The sequence below is a fragment of the Schistocerca gregaria genome, chromosome 10 (assembly GCF_023897955.1).
Source record: "Schistocerca gregaria isolate iqSchGreg1 chromosome 10, iqSchGreg1.2, whole genome shotgun sequence".
Taxonomy (NCBI): domain Eukaryota; kingdom Metazoa; phylum Arthropoda; class Insecta; order Orthoptera; family Acrididae; genus Schistocerca; species Schistocerca gregaria.
Window position 1 is genome coordinate 196,275,784 of NC_064929.1, and position 25,546 is coordinate 196,301,329.

A 25,546-nucleotide genomic window follows, 5' to 3' on the forward strand; every position below is an offset into this window, starting at 1 on the left:
TCAGTATTCCAATACATCTTATTAGTCCCCACTCTTTTGACCACAGAACCCTATTTTCCAACACAGTCTTCACAAAAGAAGACAAAGTAAATATTCCAGAATTCAAATCAAGAACAGCTGCCAACATGAGTAAAGTAGAAGTAAATATCCTCGGAGTAATGAAGCAACTTAAATCACTTAATGAAAGCAAGTCTTATGGTCCAGACTGTATACCAATTAGGTTCCTTTCGGAGTATGCTGATGCCTTAGCTCCATACTTGACAATCATATACAACTATTCGCTCGACGAAAGATCCCTACCCGAAGACTGAAAAGTTGCACAGCTCACACCAATATTCAAGAAAGGTAGTAGGAGTAATCCACTTAATTGCGCGCCCATATCGTTAAAGTCGATATGCACCAGGGTTCTGCAACATATATTGTGTTGGAACATTATGAATTACCTCGAAGAAAACTGCCTATTGTCACGGATATAGAAAACGTCGCTCTTGTCAACCACAACTAGCTCTTTATTCGCATGAAGTGTTGAGTGCTATTGACAAGGGATTTCAGATCGATTCTGCATTTCTGGATTTCCACAAGGCTTTTATACTGTACCACACAAGCGTCTTACAGTGAAATTGCGTGCTTACGGAATATCGCCTCAGTTATATGACTGGATTTGTGATTTCCAATCAGAGACGTCACAATTCGTAGTAATTGACGGAAAGTCGTAGAGTAAAACGGTAGAATTCTGGCGTTCCCCAATGTAGTGTTATAGGCCCTTTGCTGTTCCTCGTCTATATAAACGATTTTGGAGACAATCTGAGAAGCCGTCTTAGGTTGTTTGCAGATGACGGTGTCGTTTATCGACTAAGGAAGTCATCAGAAGATCAAAATAAAATGCAAAACGATTTAGGAAAGATATCTGAATGGTGCGAAAAGTGGCACTTTACCCTAAATAACGAAAAGTGTGAGTTCATCCACATGAGTGCTAAAAGGAACTCGTTAAACTTCGGTTACACGATAAATCAATCAAATGTAAAGGCCATAAATTCAATTAAATACTTAGGTATTACAATTACGAACAACATAAATTGGAAGGAACACATAGAAAATGTTGTGGGGGAATGCTAACCAAAGCCTGCGTTTTATCGGCAGGACACAGAAAATGTAACAGACCTACTAAGGAGACTGCCTACACTACGCTTGTCCGTCCTCTTTCAGACTACTGCTGCGCGGTGTGGGATCCTTACCAGATAGGACTGACGGTGTACTTCGAAAAAGTTCAAAGAAGGGCAGCACGTTTTGTATTATTGTGAAATACGGGAGAGTGTGTCACTGAAATGATACAGGATTTGGGCTGCACATCATTAAAAGAAAGGCGTTTTTCGTTGCGACGGAATCTTCTGACGAGTACCCAATCATCAACTTTCTCCTCCGAATGCGAAAATATTTTGTTGACGCCGACCTACATACGGAGAAACGATCACCACGAGATAAATTGGGGAAATCTGAGCTTGTACGGAAAGATGTAGGTAGTCGTTCTTTCCGCGCACTATACGAGATTGGAATACATCTACATCTGCATTCATACTCCGCAAGCCACTCAACGTTGTGTGCCGGAGGGCACTTTACGTGGCACTGTCATTACCTCCCTTTTCTGTTCCAGTCGCGTATGGTTCGCGGAAAGAACGACTGTCTGAAAGCCTCCGTGCGCGCTCGAATCTCTCTAATTTTACATTCGTGATCTCCACGGGAGGTATAAGTAGGGGGAAGCAGTATATTCGATACCTCATCCAGAAACACACCCTCTCGAAGCCTGGCGAGCAAGCTACATCGCGATGCAGAGCGCCTCTCTTGCAGAGTCTGCCACCTGAGTTTGCTCAACATCCCCGTAACGCTATCACGCTTACCAAATAACCCTGAGACGAAACGCGCCGCTCTTCTTTGGATCTTCTCTATCTCCTCCGACAACCAGATCTGGTACGGATCCCACACTGATCAGCAGTACTCCAGTATAGGTCGAACGAGTGTTTTGTAAGCCATCTCCTTTGTTGATGGACTACATTTTCTATGGACTCTCCCAATGAATCTCAACCTGGTACCTGCCTTACCAACAATTAATTTTATATGATCACTCCACTTCAAATCGATCCGTACGCATACTCCCAGATAGTTTACAGAAGTAACTGCTACCAGTGTTTGTTTCGCTATCATATAATCATACAATAAAGGATCCTTCTTTCTATGTATTAGCAATACATTACATTTGTCTACGTTAAGGATCAGTTTCCACTCCCTACACCAAGTGCCTATCTGCTGCAGATCTTCCTGCATTTCGCTACAATTTTCTAATGCTGCAACTTCTCTGTATACTACAGCATCATCCGCGAAAAGCCGCATGGAACTTCCGACACTATCTACTAGGTCATTTATATATATATATATATATATATATATATATATATAGTGAAAAGCAATGGTCCCATAACACTCCCCTGTGGCACGCCAGAGGTTACTTTAACGTCTGTAGACGTCTCTCCATTGATAACAACATGCGGTGTTCTGTTGGCTAAAAACTCTTCAATCCAGCCACACAGCTGGTCTGATATTCCGTAGGCTCTTACTTTGTTTATCAGGCGACAGTGTGGAACTGTCGAACGCCTACCGGAAGTCTAGGAAAATAGCATCTACCTGGGAGCCTGTATCTAATAATTTCTGGGTCTCATGAACAAATAAAGCGAGTTGGGTCTCACACGATCGCTGTTTCAGGAATCCATGTTGATTCCTACAGAGTAGATTATGGGTTTCCAAAAACGACATGATACTCGAGCAAAAAACATGTTCTAAATTTCTACAACAGATCGACGTCAGAGATATAGGTCTATAGTTTTGCGCATCTGCTCGACGACCCTTCTTGAAGACTGGGAGTACTTGTGCTCTTTTCGAATCATTTGGAATCTTCCGCTCCTCTAGAGACTTGCGTTACACGGCTGTTAGAAGGGGGGCAAGTTCTTTCGCGTACTCTGTGTAGAATCGAATTGGTATTCCGTCAGGTCCAGTGGACTTTCCCCTGTTGAGTGATTTCAGTTGCTTTTCTATTCCTTGGGCACTTATTTCGATGTCAGCCATTTTTTCGTTTCTGCGAGGATTTAGAGAAGGAACTGCAGTGCGGTCTTCCTCTGTGAAACAGATTTGGAAAAAGGTGTTTAGTATTTCAGCTTTACGCGTGTCATCCTCTGTTTCAATGCCATCATCATCCCGGAGTGTCTGGATATGCTGTTTCGAGCCACTTACTGATTTAACCTAAGACCAGAACTTCCTAGGATTTTCTGTCAAGTCGGTACATAGAATTTTACTTTCGAATTCACAGAACAGTTCACGCATAGCCCTCCTTACGCTCACTTTGACATCGTTTATGTTCTGTTTGTCTGAGAGGTTTTGGCTGCGTTTAAACTTGGAGTGAAGCTCTCTTTGCTTCCGCAGTAGTTACCTAACTTTGTTGTTGAACCACGGTGGGTTTTTCCCTTCCCTCACAGTTTTACTCGGCACGAACCTGTCTAAAACGCATTTTACAATTGCCTTAAACTTTTTCCATAAACACTCAACATTGTCAGTGTCGGAACAGAAATTTTCGTTTTGATCTGTTAGGTAGTCTGAAATCTGCCTTCTATTACTCTTGCTAAACAGATAAAACTTCCTCCCTTTTTTTTTATATTCCTATCAACTTCCATATTCAGGGATGCTGCAACGGCCTTATGATCACTGATTCCCTGTTCTGCAATTACAGAGTCGAAAAGTTCGGGTCTGTTTGTTATCAGTAGGTCCAAGATGTTATCTCGACGAGTCGGTTCTCTGTTTATAACAGAGAATTGTGAAGGTGGTTCGATGAACCGTCTGCCAGGAACTTAAATGTGACTTGCATAGTATCCATGTAGACGTGGATGTAGAGTGAATGCAACGGCCTTACACCACCTTCATGGAACGGCCAGCATGCCCGCATGGTACCTCTCTACTGGTCGACATCGGATCCAGCGTCTTGCTGCATCGACAACGTCCCCGTCATCGACGTACTGATTTTCCGCGGAGTGCATCCTTCATTGGGCCAAACAGATGGAAGTCACAAGGTGTGAGGTTCGGACTGTCGGTTCCTGTCCCAGTCCGGCACAAATTTTCATTATCGTCATTCCATGCTACAGCTGATGGTTGTCCATATCTCCATATCCGTAATTGCGAATACGTTTCATGTGCTTCAGAATGGCTGTGGTTCCCGCAGTGTCTGAGAGGAACTTTGTATCGTAATTCAGAATAACACAGGTAATGCCATATCGTATGGAATGAGAGTGTCCGCACGTTCTAAGCGGGAGTCACAGCTGTGTGCGGCTGGACGGCATGCGGGAGATCGGAAGGGTTTGCACGATTTTATTCGATGATGACAGACACCTCGGCAGAGGCTTTGCCGCAGTGGATACACCGCTTCCCGTGTGATCACCGAAGTTAAGCGCTGTTGGGCGTGGCCGGCACTTGGATAGGTGAACATCCAGCCGCCATACGCTGTTGCCATTTTTCGGGGTGCACTCAGCCTCGTGATGACAATTGAGGAGCTACTCCGTAGAATAGTAGCGACTTCGCTCAAGAATCCCATCATAGCGACCGGGAGAGCAGTGTGCTGACACCATGCCCCTCCTATCCGCATCCTCCTCGGAGGATGACACGGCGGTCGGATGGTCCCGGTAGGCCACTCGTGGCCTGAAGACGGAGTGGATGACAGACACCACGCTCGACGACTCACCGTGCTTTTGTTCACTGTTAGGTCTCCATAGATATTCCGCCAAAAGAAACTCCGGTCTCTCCTTGGGACGAACCACCATTACAGACGCCATTTTGAAGGCTGAGTATAGCACTGCCACCTATCGGAAATTCATGAAACAACAGGGGCTGAAGCAGCAATATTCCACGTTATCCCACAACAAATTCCGCGTTTTTTCAACGGAAACTTGCCAAGAAAAAGGTGTGTTGCATTACTTGTTAAGCGTTCCTCGTATTTCATTGACATGTTGCACTGTTTTCATGATGTTCACTATCCATATAACTACAGTTCATAGAACGTAACGAAGCTATTTGTATATTGACATGTGGAATAATCGGGTCTACTGCCGGTGTTTGTGTCGCTCTGGCACAATATTTCGGCCACGTAACTCGTTGCCTTCTTCAGGTGCTACCTGAGACTGCCGTATTGGAAGGGCCAAAACCTCAGGATCAGCACCAGGCGGGTGCGGACCGCAAACGGAACGCCCGACACAGGACGGCCCTCAGAGGGCTGCCACAGATGGCGACCAAGTCGGGCGCGGGGAAGAGACAACACATTACAAGAAGCACCAGGCGGGTGCGGACGGCAAAGAGAGCACCCAGCCCCCTCTGGGCATAAGTACTGGACAAGATCCCCCAATACGGCAGTAACACCTGAAGAAGGCAACGAGTTACGTGCCCGAAATATTGTGCCAGAGCGACAGAAACATCCGGCAGTAGACCCGATTATTCCACATGACAAGATCTCTGAACAGTTACTTGTATATTACTTACCAGATTTGGGGATGGCGATACTGTGCTGAAAGTGTTATTGTACATCTCCGTAGCAATTTATATTGACGTAATGAATTATTGTACTGCAGCTCGAGAGACTGTGGGCGTGTTTGTGTGTCGGCAGGCGGGTGCATGGCGTTCGGGCACTCGTGCTTCGGCGGCCACGGCAAGCGCGCCGACATGGAGCCTGCCGCGGAGGGGGTGGAGGGGGCGGAAGAGGCGGCGGCCGTGGCGGAGGCGGAGGCGGCGGCGGCGGCGGCCCTGCTGGACGACGCGGCCAGCCCCCAGAGGTTCCGCCTCTCGCCCTTCCTGCGGCAGTGGGTGAGCACCGCTCGTCACTCCCAGCTGGCAAACACTCGCTTCGCTGGCTTTTTATTTTCATTTCTTTCCTGAGAACTCCAATCTCCATCCCTCCCCCCCCCCCCCCCCAACCTATCATCAACCCTGATTACCTTTTTTTTTTCATTTCTTTAATTTGGCTTCGTGTTACAAGACGACACAACCAGCAACGGATATAAAATGCCAAAGAAGTACAACAGCAAAAAAGCTGAATAGTACAAAATTACGAAGTTAGCATAAACACACTCTTAACCCTTTCAAACCCACTGGCTACAATTGTGTACATTAAACTTTGCTGTCTCTTAGTTGTAACAGAGATATTTTTCCACAGTGGAAACCTCACTTTCATCCATTGATCCGTAGTGAGGAGGTCCTCCAGGATGTAGAACATGTCAGAAAAACGACAATACAAGACAAATACTTACAAACTCAAACAAACAAGCTAATGTACCACTCCACAGGTCCCAAATGGAATGATCGTCATTTTTTAATGAACACTATATGAAAGAATCACTTTACAAATACTAATGCACTGAATTTAAAATAAAAGTGTTTTTATTTTTTATGAGGTAATAAACATGTAATACAACTACAATAATACTTATTTACAATGAACGCATTACTGCACTGAGGTGGTGCAGAAGTTATATTGTACTTACATATCTACACACACAAATCAGTTGGTACTGCTAGAAATTCATCAATTGAATAGGAGGAGTTGGCCACCAATAAATCCTTTAGGCTTCTCTTAAACTGAATTTCATTTGTTGTTAAGTTTTTTATGGCTGCTGGCAAGTTATTGAATATGTGTGTTCCTGAATAATGCACACCCTTTTGTACAAGACTAAGTGACTTTAAATCTTGCACAAATGTTTCACTATAAAAATTTCGACCATTCAGTATAGTAGTGCGCACAAGCTTGTGACCACCAGAATATATGGAAGCGGTTGATAAGTTATATTCTACTGTATAAATGAATATTATTGTTATTGTTTTTGATTTTGCATGTAAAATCATTAACGTCACCTAAGAGCAAGTACAAATAAACATTTTTCTTGCTCCAGAATAAATTCAGGTCTGAAAGGGATAAGTAAAATACAAGCACAATTAAACAAACACCAGACAAGCAGCTGCAGTGATGACAATGACACTGGAGCAGAATTAAAAATATCACTATACAGCAACATTATGACAAACACGCATTTGCTCTTATAGTATAAGACAAAACATCGAAGGGCACATTCCGTACATTATACAATAAGCACAACAACAACTGAAGAACAAATTTTCAAATAACATCATATAACAATGTGGAAGTATAGCATACAGACAGGCGTACTTAACATAAAAGAAAAAACCCAAAACGACACACAATACAACCAATGGCATGTACAAAAGTGCCAGTAGAACAGTGACATAAAATACACAAGGGAGCAATAATGAAATCCCGCCAGGTGAGCTGATAGCCCCGGATCGAATCCGCCTGGCGGATTGACGACGAAGGGCTGGTGTGCTAACCACCGGACGAAGGGCCGGTGTTCCGGCCAGCCTGGATGTGGGTTTTCGGTGGTTTTCCCACATCCCACTTTGTGAATACCGGGCTGATCCCCAAGTCCTGCCTCAGTTACATGGGTCGCAGATATTTGCAACATTTCCACAGTGTACACTAGGCGCAGAATGCTGGGGTCACTACTTCCGTCCCGGAGGGTATTGGGTGATGACAGGGATGCCATCCGGCCGCCCTCTGAAACTAACACTGCCAGACTAGTAGTAGCAACCCAGACCCGGAAGAAGTTGGAACGGAATATGGACACAAACAAAAAGCAATAATGAAGATTTAAAGTACAAGTAGAGGTCCATACAGAAATTAAAACACACAATTACACACTGGATTACGAATATGGCTGGTGCTAACTGAAAATGAAGACCTCAGAAACTCGTGAATTAAATTTTAATGCCAGTGTCTTTCAAATAATCGGTGAACAAGTTGCATATATCAAAATGACGGAGTAAAACAGGAACATTGGTTAGGAGGGGTAGCCTCTCGCAACCAGTCTCAAGTCAGATTGTGCAGTCGTGTACTAGGAACATGCCAAGATCATAAAGCGGTTACTGCATCGATGATTTCAGCCGTAAACAGAAATATTAAAAAAGGTAGGAAGATTTTTCTGTTTAGCAAAAGTGACAAAAAGCAGATTACAGAGTACCTGACGGCTCAACACAAAAGTTTTGTCTCAAGTACAGATAGTGTTGAGGATCAGTGGACAAAGTTCAAAACCATCGTACAATATGCGTCAGTTGAGTATGTGCCAAGCAAGATCGTAAGAGATGGAAAAGAGCCACCGTGGTACAACAACCGAGTTAGAAAACTGCTGCGGAAACAAAGGGAACTTCACAGCAAACATAAACATAGCCAAAGCCTTGCAGACAAATAAAAATTACGCGAAGCGAAATGTAGTGTGAGGAGGGCTATGCGAGAGGCTTTCAATGAATTCGAAAGTAAAGTTCTATGTACTGACTTGGCAGAAAATCCTAAGAAATTTTGGTCGTATGTCAAAGCGGTAGGTGGATCAAAACAAAATGTCCAGACACTCTGTGACCAAAATGGTACTGAAACAGAGGATGACAGACTAAAGGCCGAATTACTAAATGACCTTCTTCCAAAGCTGTTTCACAGAGGAAGACTGCACTGTGCTTCCTTCTCTAGATTGTCGCACAGTTGACAAAATGGTAGATATCGGAATAGACGACAGAGGGATAGAGAAACAATTAAAATCGCTCAAAAGAGGAAAGGCCGCTGGTCCTGATGGGATACCAGTTCGATTTTACACAGAGTACGCGAAGGAACTTGCCCCCCTTCTTGCAGCGGTGTACCGTAGGTCTCTAGAAGAGCGAAGCGTTCCAAAGGATGGGAACAGGGCACAGTTCATCCCCGTTTTCAAGAAGGGACGTCGAACAGATGTGCAGAACTATAGACCTATATCTCTAACGTCAATCAGTTGTAGAAGTTTGGAACACGTATTATGTTCGAGTATAATGTCTTTTCTGGAGACTAGAAATCTACTCTGTAGGAATCAGCATGGGTTTCGAAAAAGACGGTCGTATGAAACCCAGCTCGCGCTTTTCGTCCACGAGACTCAGAGGGCCTTAGACACAGGTTCACAGGTAGATGTCGTGTTTCTTGACTTCCGCAAGGCGTTTGACACAGTTCCCCAAAGTCGTTTAATGAACAAAGTAAGAGCATATGGACTATCAGATCAATTGTGTGATTGGATTGAGGAGTTCCTAGATAACAGAACGCACCATGTCATTCTCAATGGAGAGAAGTCTTCCGAAGTAAGAGTGATTTCAGGTGTGCCGCAGGGGAGTGTCATAGGACCGCCGCACTCACAATATACATAAATGACCTGGTAGATGACATCGGAAGTTCACTGAGGCTTTTTGCGGATGATGCTGTGGTGTATCGAGAGGTTGCAACAATGGAAAATTGTACTGAAATGCAGGAGGATCTGCAGCGAATTGACGCATGGTGCACGGAATGGCAATTGAATCTCAATGTAGACGAGTATAATGTGCTGCGAATACGTAGAAAGATAGGTCCCTTCTCATTTAGCTACAAAATAGCAGGTCAGCAACTGGAAGCAGTTAATTCCATAAATTATCTGGGAGTACGCATTAGGAGTGATTTAAAAATGGAATGATCATATAAAGTTGATCGTCGGTAAAGCAGATGCCAGACTGAGATTCATTGGAAGAATCCTAAGGAAATGCAATCCGACAACAAAGGAAGTAGGTTACAGTACGCTTGTTCGCCCACTGCTTGAATACTGCTCAGCAGTGTGGGATCCACACCAGATAGGGTTGATAGAAGAGATAGAGAAGATCCAACGGAGAGCAGCGCGCTTCGTTACAGGATCATTTAGTAATCGCGAAAGCGTTACGGAGATGATAGATCAACTCCAGTGGAAGACTCTGCAGTATATTGCTCCCTCCTACGTATATCTCGCGAAGAGACCATGAGGATAAAATCAGAGAGATTAGAGCCCACACAGAAGCATACCGACAATCCTTCTTTCCACGTACAATACGAGACTGGAATAGAAGGGAGAACCGATAGAGGTACTCAGGGTACCCTCCGCCACACACCGTCAGGTGGCTTGCGGAGTATGGATGTAGATGTAGATGATGCGATTAGGTTCTGCCACTACCGTTGTGTCCTTATCAAAGTGCCCAGACATGACAATCTTCAACTGATATAGGAGCATGGAGCTGTATTCCAGCGTCGTGCGAATGATAGAAGTCGCGTGACATCTACGAAGCTGCACTGAGGCGAACCTTGCACTGCTCGAGGTCTAGTGACTAACATTGCTGCCTCTGGACCACTGGGTCCCGGGTTCAGTTCCTCACCAGGTCTGGGATTTTCTCTTCCCGGGGACTGGGTGTTTGTGTTATCATCATCATTCGACACATGGCGAGAGTGGAAATGGAAAGACTGGGAACTTGTAAGTGATGACCATGATGAAAGTTCCTGGTAGTTTATAACTGTGAGCCGGACCGAGACACGAACTCAGAGCATTTGCCCACGAGAGGGAAAGGTCCCACCATCTGAGCTACCCAAGCACGACTCACACCCCGTCCTCACAGCTTTACTTCTGCCAGTACCTCGTCTCCTACCTTCCAAACTTTACAGATGCTCTTCTACGAACCTTGCAGAACTAGCACTCCTGAAAGAAAGGATAGTGCGGAGACATGGCTTAGCCACAGCCTGGGTGGTGGTGGTGAGGGGGGGGGAGTGACATCATCATCCGAGACGAACCATGGTCGAGAAGAGATGTTCGGTAGTATGGCCACCAGATAGCCGCCCTTGGAGTGCTGAGGGACACTAAACGCCAAAGCAGCCTTCTGTATCGTCGATGCGGTACCTGTGTATAAGGGATCGGCGTGACCTTCTGCAAATACTGTTCTTGACTGACAAAGCGGCCAACAGTTGAAGAATGCCAGAGTAATTCAGAGGCGATACCCAGGGTCTGTGCGTCTCTTACGGCCGCCAAGACGTCCAAAACATACCTGTTGGTTTATCGAACGACGGATGTTGCAAATTCTGCAGCACACTTTCAGAGTCCGTAAGTATCAGGACGAACTTGAATATCCGGGTACCATGATGAATAGCTTCGCTGATGGCCAGTAGCTCCACCGTGTAGACAGAAGATACACGTGGTAGCGCAAACATTTGGCAGGCGTCACTTGATGGGAGAAAGAAGACGCACCCCATACCCACCGAAGATTTAGAGCCGTCCGTATGAATGTGAGCGTACTGCGGCCATTGTATGCTGAGAGGATGTTCCAGTTTGAGAGTGATGTTGGGTGATGTTGGGTGATGTTGGGTGATGTTGGGTGATGTTGGGTGATGTTGGGTGATGTTGGGTGATGTTGGGTGATGTTGGGTGATGTTGGGTGATGTTGGGTGATGTTGGGTGATGTTGGGTGATGTTGGGTGATGTTGGGTGATGTTGGGTGATGTTGGGTGATGTTGGTCCCCTCCCGATTCCTTAGAGCAGCCAGCGGCCCGTGGTTCCGATGCAGCCCGGAAGAAACTCGTGGGTGGGAGAGCGAAGCGGTTGCGGTGTACTCCGCCCGAGACAGATTTTCGAATGTTCCCTCCGACGCCCGGCTCGCCACTGGCTTCATCCTCGTGCTAACATTAGTAAATAATTCTTACCCTTTCTGAATGTATTTGAACACTACAAATGTTGAAATTCGAGGAAACGAATTAGCTGCAACCAGTTTTTATCCATGATCACATTTCAAGATTGCAAAAGCGACCAATAGGCTACACATCGACGGTAGGAATGAAAACCTCATAACTCCACTTGTTACATTTTTTAGGCAAAAACGGTTTATTAAAAAATGATAGAAGTGTAGCAACTTTCTTTATCACTTTATAACTATACAGTAGAAGCTTAGTTATTGACCAATTAGAGAAGTCCATGCACTTTCAAATCTCTCTTTGATTATGAAGTTCCTGGTTACAGGAATTGCGAGTTGTCACAGACAGATGGAGTTACGAGGTTTTCATTGCCTACCATCGATATCTGCTCTAATTCAAACAAACTTTCAAAATTTATATACACCATTTAGAAAAATAGTTCCATATTAATTTCGCGACGTTCTCTTTCACTTTGTTTGAATCGAACGAGATATGTAGCCCATCGAAATTTCTGCAGTTTAATCCAACATCATCTTATGCAAGAAATTGTGAGGATCATCAAAAAAGATGAGAAAATCTGATAAACCTGATTCTCAAGAAAATAATACCAGCAAGTTCAAAAAAACTGTTACGGAAACATTAGAGAAATATCAGTCTGCTAGTCAACAGTCGAAATGGCAGGATATTAGTTAATCGTGACCATCATTTTATGGAATAAGCGACGGAATATTTTCCTCATATCAATTGCGGATAGTGATGCTTTGGCTGAACAAATTAAGCAGTTTTGTATCTCAAAGTAAAAATCAAATTCTGTTGACCCAACATAAAAAATAAATATATTTTGATTATTTGAAATCTCCTCAGCCCAACTCTTTTTTTGAGAGGGGGCAGTAGGGTAGAACGAGGGACCTGAAACAGCACACTCAGATTCTGAAGCTACGAAGTACCTTGTTTCTCGTTATTTAGGACACTTCAGATGTTCACTGTCTCTTCCCTATACATTTACGAAACTATTATCCTCTTACACAACAGATTACAATAACATGAGACGATTGTTTTTTGAGCACACTCACAGCATATTGAGAAAAAATTGAGTTTCTCATACAACAGTTGAAATTATACATTCATAATCTGCATGAACATGAATCCATGTATGTGAATGACAATATACAAATCAACATGAATATCATACTCCACATGGAATGAGGCCTGGTAAAAGTAAAGCTATTGGTCACAGTGCTGGCGATTTACTAGTAGTTAATACAAGAATTCATACAGGATGAATTAGTCTAGCTATGTTTTAATAGTTATGAAGTATTATCGCAAATTTTTTATGTGTTTTGTGTTACTTCGCTTCTTTCACTCCTCTTTCCTTTTCCACTCTTTCTTCTTCCCTCTTTCCTCTACTCCTTTTTTTTCTCCAATCCCCACACTTCTCTACAACCTTCTTCTCTTTTCTAGAATCCTACTCTCTTATCTCCAATCGTCTTGTTTTTTCTTCAATTCTCTTTTTTCAGGTCCCCGTTTTCTCCAGTTCTCTCCTCCATTCTTCTCTCACGTTTTAACCAGTTCTCTTTGCTTTTCACATCTTCTTTTTTTATTCTCCCATATCCACTTATCTTTTTTTAAATCCTCTTATTTCTTCTCAAATAGTCTTCTCTTTTCTCCAATTCTTTTTCCTTCTCTCATTTGTTATCACGTTCTCTTAGCTGTCCCCTCTCCTCTGTTCACAAGTTTTCTCCCCTTCCTACAAACATCTGCTCTTCTCCTCTCCATTTTTCTCCAGTCTTCTGCTCTTTTCCCTAGTCTTCCTAACTTCTCCCTCTACTTTTATCTCTATACTATTTCTCTTTATTCCCCACCTCTTCTCTGTATTTTACTCTCTTCAACTGAAATTGTGTGTTTCAGCTGCAGCGTGCATACCAGCAACAGTCAGCTGACTCACAGACCGTTGAAGTCAAGTAATGCTGTCTGCTGTTCCTCAGTCTCTGCTCTGCTCTGCTCTACTGTGCTCCCCTATTGGTGTCAATAATGTAATAACAAATAAGTTAGGCCTGTCTTTGTTGTGCACCTTACATTCTTCCCTTACTCATACAGACATGTATAAAGTAGCATCCTGTGAAGCTGTTGTAAAAAGGTGTATCATAGTTCCTGGAGCATGTGAAACCAACATTTGAGGCAAAATATTCTGTCATGAAATGTATCAACAGACATGGGGATGTTTTGTTACTGCTGACTGGAGCTTCTGACTAAAGGCAAAATTCAAGTTACAGACATATGATTCCAGCTGTCTCTCACCCAGTCAAATAATGCAGGCAGCCTATTGTGGTTTCACATTCACCAGGCTCAATACTGAAATCCGTAATCAACATCTTTCATGTAAAATTCGATGTAGTTATCAATAAGTGGTGATTTAATTTATGTACAGAAATTAACAAGTGTAAAGTTAAACCCCTTAGCATTGCGAGATACCACTAATATTTCCTTCTGCTGCTTCATACAGGTGTGCTTAGGTACTATGTACAATCCTTTCACTTTACGCAGTAAAGTATGTGTAGAATGTATGAAGTGTTCCTTGTAATTCGATTAACCTTTCTCAAAAACAAGTGCAATAAAAAGAGGAGTTTATAAATCCATGTGTGTGAATTATTCTTCCAATTCCATGTAAAAATATGTCAACTGATGGAATCCAATTTGTACAGAACAATAAGATCCCTTAATGATATGCCCAAAGAACTGAAGAGTGGCTATGTTGTGGAGGAATCTTGACAATGAAAACAGATAATATGCTATTGAATGTCCGAGGAGAGATAGTAAAATATCTGTATCCAGTCAAATATTTGGCTATCTGACACAATAACCACTGTTATTATACCTCTCACACAAACAGTTCTTCACTGTGTAACTAGACTCTTCTTTCTGTGAACAATGCACATGTCAAGAAACATAATGTGAATACAAGTTTTAACTACATTGTAGCACACCAACAACAAATGAAAGCATACTTCTCTTAGCATTTATGTTAAGAGTCTTAAACTGAGGTCCAGGGTCCACCATAACATCTTTCAAAAATTAATGTTTGAGTCACATATTCATCTCATATAAAAACCAACACGAATTCATTATCTCTCATTTTTTCAATTCGTCACACAGATTTCCTACAAACGATTTCAGACAAATGTTCAATTAATTGATCTACTTATCTCTTTGTCTTAAACATTCCAGACAACTGTAATTTTGTATAAAGAATAAGTGGGGCTGATTACATGTTATAAGAAATACTGTGCTCAAGTTAAAATCTTGTCGGTTATTAGGCCGCATCATATTTCTACTAAAATGATCGACGTTCCGACCCCTTTGCTGGGATCTTCCTCAGGATCTGCTGGTGTCCACTACTGCTAGAGCACTATGTTCTAGCAGTAGTGGACACCAGAAGATCCTGAAGAATATATTCAAAATATTATCTACTCATTCCCCTGTACAAGTTCTAGAAGGATGTAATGGGAATTTTGGCACCCCTTGTATAGATATGTGCTGTCTGAGTGACTGGCTGAGTGACTTACCAACGCCTACGACAAACGCTAAGTATAGATACTTAAATTTGAGGGGAGAGGGGGGCAGAAGTGTTGATCTTATATTGTAGGTAATGCTTGAGGAGGGATTTTTCGAAATTCCACCATGAAGAGGGTGAAAGAGGGGATGATGAGTTTTTGAACATATGTCACTATTAAAGCAAATTTGAAGCTAGACCTACGAAAACTGGTACTTTATTTCTCAGTTAGAAATTTAAAAAATACATGGTTCAGCATTTTTGGAAATTCAACCATTAAGGGAGTAAAGTATTCGGTAAAAGTTAGTTTGAAAATAAATAATTATTAAAGAACAACTAGATTTCTTAGTTACAAATTTAAAAAATGTTTGTTTTTGGAAATTCAACCCACTAAAGAAGTGAAATATGGGATGAAAAGTTTTACGAAATTATTATGAAAGCATTTTCAGAGCTAAATCTATGAAAATCTGTATATGGTTTCTCTGTTAGAAATATAAAAATTGTTTCGCACTTCCTGAGAAAGATGGTGGAATAGAGGATGAAAATTTTCTAGCCAAATCTATGAATATTGGAATTTCACTTCCCGATTAAATATAAAGAAATACATGTTAGAGGGTGAAAGTTTTTATGGAAACATCATCGCAAGAAAGCAAAAGGCATGATCAAGGAAAATCTTGGATTCCAGCTACCAGAATAGCTTTTTGCTCAGAAGTACAATGGGGAAAGACCATGCTTCAATGGCCTTAAGTACCGTCAAAAAGCTGAGAAGCTGTTGCGATGTGTGAACAACATAAAAATTCGATTAAAGACGAACAAAAAAAATATAATATATACGAGCAAACCAGTGGGTGCTAAGTTAATACCACTATACATAGGGATTAGATATATGTATACTCAACCGAAAAATGGATATAGCCATTTATGAATGTAATGATGTACCTTCTTCCGTCGTTAGACGTGCGAGTAACAGACACATAACGTCACTGTGTAGTACCTCCGCCCGCATCTCGTGGTCGTGCGGTAGCGTTTTTGCTTCCCGCGTCCGGGTTCCCGGGTTCGATTCCCGGTGGGGTCAGGGATATTCACTGCCTCGTGATGGCTGGGTGTTGTGTGATGTCCTTACGTTAGTTAGGTTCAAGTAGTTCTAAGTTCTAGCGGACTGATGACCATAGATGTTAAGTCCCATAGTTTTCAGAGCCTTTTTTTTTTTTGGTAGTACCTCCAGTGGACACAATTCGCTCTTATCCTCTTGTGATTGTGTAGAACTCTTGTCTGCTTGCCCTGCAGGCAGATAGGTACTTGAGTATTGCTCATCAGTGTGGGATCCGTACCAGATCGGGTTGACGGAGGAGATAGAGAAGATCCAAAGAAGAGCGGCGCGTTTCATCACAGGGTTATTTGGTAACCGTGACAGCGTTACGGAGATGTTTAGCAAACTCAAGTGGCAGACTCTGCAAGAGAGGCGCTCTGCATCGCGGTGTAGCCTGCTGTCCAGGTTTCGAGTGGGTTCGTTTCTGGATGAGGTATCGAATATATTGCTTGCCCATACTTACACCTCCCGAGGAGATGACGAATGTAAAATTAGAGAGATTCGAGCGCGCACGGAGGCTTTCAGACAGTCGTTCTTCCCGCGAACCATACGCGACTGGAACAGAAAAGGGAGGTATTGACAGTGGCACGTAAAGTGCCCTCCGGCACACACTGTTGGGTGGCTTGCGGAGTATAAATGTAGATGTAGATGTAGTGGATGACTTCGGTGGACTCGTGTCTTCGATGTTCATTCCTTTCGCGTATTTCGGAAGCAATTTTACATAGGTATAATTGAAGTGTCGTAGTCTTTGGTTCGAGATTTGCAGTGTTTCAGTAAGAAACGTTGTGCCAAAGATTCTGATGAATTTCAGGGCTTACATTTTCGCCTCCTCTTTTTTCATTCGCAACAACATCCTTATCTATTGAAACAGTTGTTCTTCCGTTTTCAAACGTAACCTTTAAACCATTTATCTTTGGTCTGTGCCCTGACTACAAGTTACTAGCTAGTCCAGGAACAAATGAAATACTGGGCTGGTGCATATGTTTAATAAACAGAACAGATACTCACAGTAGAGACTTTGGTCATCAATAACATATTCGCCTTCACTATTTACAACAGTCTTCCAACCCTGGGCTAACTTTTACATTCCGCGACTATAGAAATCACATGTTTTTGAGACGAAGAACTCGTCGAGTCATGTTCGAAGCGCATTTCCATCCGCGAAGGAAGTTCCTCGAAGATTGCAGATAGACAGCGGAGATGGTGAAAATCTGAGGGCCCAAGATCGGGCGAATAAGGTGGGCACGGAATGTTTTCCCGACCCAGTTCCTGGACAGTCTGTTTAGTCAGTCCGACAGAATGCGGGCGTGAGTTGTGAGGTAGCATCACCTCACACAGTCTTCCTGATCGTTGTTCTTGGATTTGCATCTGAAAGACGTGTTAGTTGTTGACAATAAATGTCAGCAGTGATGGTTACACCACGAGGAAGCAATGACTCGTTCACCACGCAGTCCATGTTCCACCAGATACGTAATATTAACTGCTCCACGGACAATGGCTACAGTAAACCATCTGTTACCATGCCCAAAAGAATCATTAATATATAAACTAAAATTAAGTCGACACCCACAGAAAACAGAAGTTCCGTCCAGCAAGGCTTGAGCAGCGACAGACTTAATGGGTATACGATTCTTCTTGTCTCCAGACGTTGTAGCAAACTCAATGTTCTCGATGGTTTTGTAGACTGTCTGTTTAGAACGGCGACGGTATCTTCTGTACGGCATCTTGGCAGCCGTACAGAAGATACCGTCGCCGTTCTAAACAGACAGTCTACAAAACCATCGAGAACATTGAGTTTGCTACAACGTCTGGAGACAAGAAGAATCGTATACCCATTAAGTCTGTCGCTGCTCAAGCCTTGCTGGACGGACCTTCTGTTTTCTGTGGGTGCCGACTTAATTTTAGTTTAGATATTAATGATTCTTTTGGGCATGGTAACGGATGGTTTACTGTAGCCATTGTCCGTGGAAGGTCTGGAGTACCCAATGTTGGTGGACTCGAAAGTTTCGTTGACAGAGACATTATTGCATTTCGCACATATCATATGGCCGAACTTGCTAATAAAGACTTTGGTAAATCTGCTTATATGTCTCCTTCATCTTTGTCTTTATATACTCGTAACAGGAGAAAAATATCTTTAAATGAGTCTGTATTCATTTGGGTAAAAGGTAAAGGTGTATGTGAATATGTAAAGTTTGTTGGTGATTGTACTGTATATTTTCATAAATAAATTGTTTATTTGCAAACTGATCTGTAGCGTCAGCCATTAACCGGACAAGGGTACTTCTAGAACCGGGGGCTCAAGGATGTAACAGCGTGTTCCGCCTGCAAAGGCGGCCAACGCAACCCGCCGAACATCTTACGCAATCTTGGCAGTGGTTGCGCCTAAGTTTTTGTTCGGGGAGCTGCTGCTTTCTTCGGGCTCAACCTATCCCTTAGATTAGGATAAAGACACAATTTCTCGTCACCAGTAACGACACAAAATAGGAATGATTAGTGTTCACAAACCAACTGAGAACGAGCAAGCAGAAATGTATGTACAGCCACCCACTGATTTATGTTATTTTGGCTTAGAGCATGCGTTTCCCATACACCCGATTTCTGAACGTTCCCCACTGCATGCAAATGTCGCACTATGGTGGAATGATAACAGACCACCACATTTGTCAGTACTCGAGTATTCTAATGTAGTTGGTTGTGAATTATGTACACTACTGGCCATTAAAATTGCTACATCACGAAGATGACGTGCTACAGACGGGAAATTTAACCGACAAGAAGAAACTGCTGTGATATGCAAGTGATTAGCTTTTCAGAGCATTCACACAAGGTTGGCGCCGGTGGCAACACCTAAAACGTGCTATCATGAGGAAATTTTCCAACCGATTTCTCATACACAAACAGCAGTTGACCGGCGTTGCCTGGCGAAACGTTGTTGTGATGCCTCGTGTAAGAAGGAGAAATGCGTACCATCACGTTTCCGACTCTGATAAGGACGGATTGTAGCCTACGCTGATTGTGGTTTATTGTATCGCGGCATTGCTACTCGCGTTGGTCGAGATCCAATGACTGTTAGCAAAATATGGGATCGGTGGGCTCAGGAGTGTAATACGGAACGCCGTGCTGGACCCCAACGGCCTCGTATCACTAGCAGTCGAGATGACAGGCATCTTATCCGCATGGCTGTAACGGATCGTGCAGCCACGTCTCGATCCCTGAGTCAATAGATGGTGACGTTTGCAAAACAACCATCTGCACGAATAGTTCGCCGACATTTGCAGCAGCATGGACTACCAGCTCGGAGACCATGGCTGCGGTTACCCTTGACGCTGCATTACAGACAGGAGCACTTGCGATGGTGTACTCGACGACGAACCTGAGTGCACGAATGGCAAAACGTCATTTTTTCGGATGAATCCAGGTTCTGTTTACAGCATCATGATGGTCGCATCCGTGTTTGGCGACATCACAGTGAACGCACACTGGAAGCGTGTATTCGTCATCGCCATTCTGGCGTATCACCTGGCGTGATGGTATAGGGTGCCATTGGTTACACGTCTCGGTCACCTCTTGTTCGCACTGACTTGACTTTGAACAGTGGACGTTGCATTTCAGTTGTGTTACGACCCGTGGGTCTACCCTTCATTCGATCCCTGCGAAACCCTACATTTCAGCAGAATAATGCACGACCGCATATTGCAGGTCCTGTACAGGCCTTTCTGGATACCGAAAATGTTCCACTGCTGCCCTGGCCAGCACATTCTCCAGTTCTCTCACCAACTGAAAACGTCTGGTCAATGGTCGGCAGAGCAACTGGCTCGTCGCAATACGCCAGTCACTACTCTTGATGATTGATGATCTGTGGTATCGTGATGAAACTGCATGAGCAGCTGTACCTGTACCTGCCCAGGCGTTTCAAGGCCGTTATTACGGTTGTTCTGGGTACTGATTTCTCAGGATCTATGCACCCAAATTGCGTGAAAATATTATCAAATGTCATTTCTAGTATTATATATATGTCCAATGAATACCCGTTTATCATCTGCATTTCTTCTCGGTGTAGCAATTTTAATGACCAGCAGTGTATTTAAATAATCTCCATCAAACCCAGAAAATTTTCCTGAACGTGGAAAGCCATTAAATATCAAAAATATCTTCCTTGAAACGACTAAACCATTTTCTGGCCTTAAACTGTCCAATGGCATTATCCCTACAAACGGCGCAAATGTTTCTGGCTACCTCCGCTACTGGCACCCTCTATGGAATTAAAACAGAACAACAATACTTCGAAGATATTCTGATTTCTCCATTGGGTACCCAATTTTCTAGCGTCCACAGCTACACTCACTACCTCACAAAAAGACAATATTTAACTTCAGATAGCAGCAATGAACTGCAAAAACGACAACTGAAAAATAAATCCATAGCAGCCGGAACACCAACATGCAGAACAATAACGTTATTAATTTTCATCGAAACTGGCACTGCCTTTATGTTGAGATAGCTGACAATATTTGTTTCACTGAACAGCACTGCCTTAAAAACATTTCAGTTTTTGCAGTGTTAACCGTTACCTGTCTTTCAAGCGTTTGCGCTTTACGAACGCCTTTCACGTGATTCAGAAAATGTTCGCTCGCACCAGAGTCCAAATATCGGTAAGCCCGACTCATTAAACGCACCAGTCGACAAGCAACGTCAATTCGAACTCATAGAAACCTCTTGTTTTGTTACTTTAATTACAGCCAGCTCTTTTGTGTCCAAATTCGCCAGGGTTATGACGTTTAAAGCTAAACTGTTTTTCTCCATTGGAAGTATGCTTGTCCCCTTGCCCGGCATTTGCGAATTTGTTTTTCCATTGAGTTTCCCAAACCGAAAGCATTTTTGTACGTATTAAACCTTTTGTTTTGTCCCGAGTCTACTGAAGGTTTTTTCCTTAGAGTCTGCTCATTTATTTTCGTGATTTATAGGCCTATATATTTTTTTTTGCCAATCTCAACTTCACATCTTTCGTAGACAATGTCTCGGTTGCAGTTCCAACGTTATTATATTTTTTGTGGCATAGTCAATAAAAAATGACACGCAGCATGGTATCTTCCACTTTCGCACCTGTCAGGCGAAGACCACATATCGAATTTTCAAATTCTAAGACGTGCGCATTCGTTGTACTTTTTTCTGAACTGAACTTGGATTCAGTACCTATGTACGTAGATACAACTGACTAGCAATGCTTTTTTTCAAAGGTGTTGCACGAATTTTTCCACTTTCGAAATACAGTTTTGCGGTCTTTCACGTATCCCAGATGGCTCTTCGGAGTTCGTTCCGTTATTTTTAAATCCTTTCATTTGTTCTGTTTATTCTTTTGCAGTGAGATCCAACACATCTAATTCGTCTGGCATACCTTGCACTCGAAATTTCCGGCTTCCGAAACGGTGTTGACTGAAAAGAGCAAATCGATATTTAATTTCATATTTTTGTAACATCTTTGTGTTCCAAGCTGACGAACTAGAAATACAACAGCTACGTCTTAAAGTTTCATCTATTTACTTTCCACCTCTGGGCCCATAATGTGATGAAGGAAGCTGGTAGCAGAGTATGGCTGAAAGCTAGAAATTTTGTTTTTAATTAATGTCTTCAATGAAGAAAGAAAAATGCTTTAAACACAATTAACAGCAAAAATATACGAACTCAATGTACAGAACAAGTCAAAATCTATGCATTACCAATGATGAATACATAGCAAACAACTAACTAAGTAAGCATTACATACAATTGCCACTCTTCCATTAATTAGGCTTATATTTAAAAAATATATTGTTACAAAACTGTAGATACCTCAGTGGGTTTCACAATTCGCCTGGCAAAGATTATAACAACAACAGTGTACAATGACAGTTTTCTGTGATGAACAATTTACAAAATTAGTGTTGTTGACAATGTTTCCATAGTTGGATATAAATTATATTTTAGTCACAAACAGATAAAAATTTCTGTCATACTGTAAAAGCACATGAATATCTAAGGTGTTCCAACAGTTATTAACGAAACACAAAATGAGATATACTTTTGAATATAAGTAATCATTCGATTTTACTTAAGAAAGACAGAATTTTCTAGTAAAAACAATATATTTTTAATTCTAGTTAAGTTTCGTGTTCCACTGCAATATTTGTTGCAGAATAAAAAAGTATTAGTAATAAAAACACGAAATTATAGCATATACCATACTGGATCAGTTGCTTCACTATCTAGAAGTAAATTAAATGAGTTTGTCTAGTATGGTACATTTCTGAGCTCATTCTGATGGTCCACCAATGGTCACTCCCATTGTTGGCATAGTCGAATAGTTATTGATTCCTGATTGTGCAAATTATTTCAAGTTTCCAATCAACTTCATACACAATACTAAATCAAATGATTTATAGCTTTAGTTTGAATTGATCACATCTTATTCAGTCCCTTCATTTTACCATCATACTTCATTAATACATCCAAACAACACAAAGTGTGGCTGACAATTAATCCTGCCAAAAGTGGCTTTTTCGCTAAAGAGATTGCATTAAAATTATACCACTTGTTTTAATAAGGAATCAAGACCCTTTGTTGACTGCTGATACGACAGCATTAACTGGGCTTTGTCTTTGGTACATGTGATCATAAAAATTGCAGACAATGGATACAGTGAACAGATACAGTTAATGTACAACAATTTGTAAATACCATAAATATGAAGACACTAAATTCAGAGTTCAGTACAGACTACCGTTGCTAACTTGGTGAACACAGTTAACATACCAAACTGCTAAATACAATAGACATTGAAACACTGACTACAGTGAATAAATACCTGCCTGTATACAAACAATGCACAACATCATTCTTAAAATAGTGAATACAGCTATTATCTATGATTCTCATAATAGACAGTTAATACAGTTGTTCGTTTACAAACTGCTATCAGCAATACCCAGATCATGAAGCTTTCTCATACAGTCAAATGGGTTGTAGTCAAAAAAGCATTTGTAAAGTATCTCTTTAAGAATCTTTTATGGCCTGGGTCAAGCAATATGTTGGAGATCCTTAAATTATCCACTTTGTGCGAGTTACCAGTTAGTCTGTATCTTTGTATGCCATAAGCTGCCTTCGTTCTTGTGTTTGATCACGAATTTCTTCCTGGACAACTTGTATCATGATGCTACTATTCACAAATAGTACACAGTAATACATGTACAAGTTTACAATGGTCAATAGATTAAGCTCGGTCAAGAATGGACGATGGTGCCCCCTAGGACCAGTTCTACACATTATGTGTAACATTCCTATCTAAATTTTCTACATTTTAATGATGTGAGAGGTATGTCCCCAAATGATAAGGCCATAAATAATGTGCGACTGAAATAGTCCAAAATACATTACTTTAAGCTAGCCAGCATTAAATTTCCAAAGGAGATGGGAGACTTATTAAATCTTTTTATACAGGCTGCTGACATGTTCTTCCCAGTTAAGTTTGGAATTTATGTGCATCCCAAGCAGTTTTAAATATTTATTTTCTGTGGACTCGGGCAAGACCAAAAAGCTGTTACAGAGTAATTTACTTGATGAGACCCAATAGAGAGCAGATCTAAGTGATGGCATTAGCATAGCATATGACAGTATAATTTATCTAATGTGGTGGGTCATTGATAGTGATGATGAAGAAGGAGAGTCCAAGAACAGCGCCCTGTGGAGCACCAGTACTAATTTCTACAATAACAGAGTGTTTGGTTTTAACTGAGACAAACAGTCTTCTGTTGGCAAGATATGAATCTATTACATTTCATCCCAGATTACACACACCTTAGTAAAAACTAGCATCTTCACAAGATGGCGGATGTGTAAAGCACAAATGTCTTATGTTAGCTGCACAAGTATTTGTGTAATGTGTAAAATAAGTTTGCCATTTATTGTGACGTTAACTGTTCTGGGCGTTGTAATAATACTGAAGTAGCGGAAGAAAGGCACACAAGAACAATAAAAACTCGTAGCTGCTTGTAGTAGTTTGGTGTTGAGTGGCCCTCACACACTCGGTATTTATTGCATTGTTGTACTGTGTCAATGAATTGCTCAAAACTGAGAGGGCAACAACGGTGTAATTTTATTGCTCAATATTCATGCCCATGACACATCAGTTACAACCCTACCTTTACAGCAAACATGTCAGTGCTCGATGATGTAGGTCAATGCAGACTAAGTTGATACTTGGCGTGGTGGCTGATGGGAGCAGCTTCAAATAGGAAATGTCTCTAAGGTCGTTTCCACATCAGCCACTGCGCTGACTGTCAACCTAGTTTGCACAGACAGTAGAACTCACGCGTATTGTGACAGAAATCGCTTTGTGCTGGAAAGAGGGTATGGTCATGGGCAAAAAAGTGACTTGGAAGGAGTTCTGCGCCCAGTCATACTAACATGCTAACAGGACTTGCAGCAGACCCAGATGACTGTCGAAATCTTTTAACGATGAATGATGAATCTTTCAACGAACTGGTGAACTTCGTTACACCTTATGAACTGAAAAAATATACTCTTCATATACTCATCGGATTTTACTTACTGAAAGGCTTGAAGTGATCTATAAACCTCAAAACAATGTGATACATTGTTACAGAGGATCGGTAAGTAGTATGGTTGTGTATTTCTGCAAAAATAATTCGAGCTTCTGAAGTGAACAAATAAGCAGTTGCAGTGATATTTCATTGCATTTTTGGCGAATGTATCTACAGCTAATTATTTCAGTAAGTACCAAATAATATGTAATCAAACTGCTTCCTGAATGCAATGCAAAAGCTGACTGCTTTCTTCTGTCTTTCCTGATGTATTCACATGGCGCCGCTGTATCAGTTGTTTGCAAGCCCACAAATCACGAAGTCTAGGCATGAACTGCCACGTATTGCACAAGACCACTGTTACACATGGCGAGAGTCTGTTTTTTTTAAAGCTCCGCAGCCTAATTCAGTATATGAGACTTGATCATAAAGTAACTGGAATTTTTGTTTTTCTGAAATTATCTTTAGTTTTTCGTCTACATCAACTTTGTCCTCTTCAAATTAATTCCCCTCAGTTATAACACACCTGTGCCAGCGTTTTTTTTTTTTTCAATCTTGGAAGCCCTTCTGGAACTCACTCTTCTTCATAATGTTAAGGTCCTTCAGCGATTCTGTTTTTTATCTCATCGATGGTGGCAAAACAAGGGCCTTTCACGGTTCTCTTCAGCCTCGGGAAGAGAAACAAGTCGCATAGTGCCATGTCAGGGGAATATGTT

General features: G+C 41.9%; 1 protein-coding gene across 2 annotated transcripts in view; it reads left to right on the top strand.

Annotated features, from left to right (window-relative positions):
- LOC126293434 (uncharacterized) overlaps positions 1 to 14,247 on the top strand; it is a 368,783-nt gene extending 354,536 nt beyond the window's left edge. For both annotated transcript variants that reach the window (XM_049986658.1, XM_049986659.1), the window contains 2 exons: positions 5,690 to 5,886; positions 13,520 to 14,247. In XM_049986658.1, coding sequence (XP_049842615.1) covers positions 5,690 to 5,886; positions 13,520 to 13,576 — 254 coding nt within the window. In that variant the 3' untranslated portion in view covers positions 13,577 to 14,247. The remainder of the gene's footprint in view (positions 1 to 5,689; positions 5,887 to 13,519) is intronic.
- The last annotated feature ends 11,299 nt before the right edge of the window (positions 14,248 to 25,546 follow it).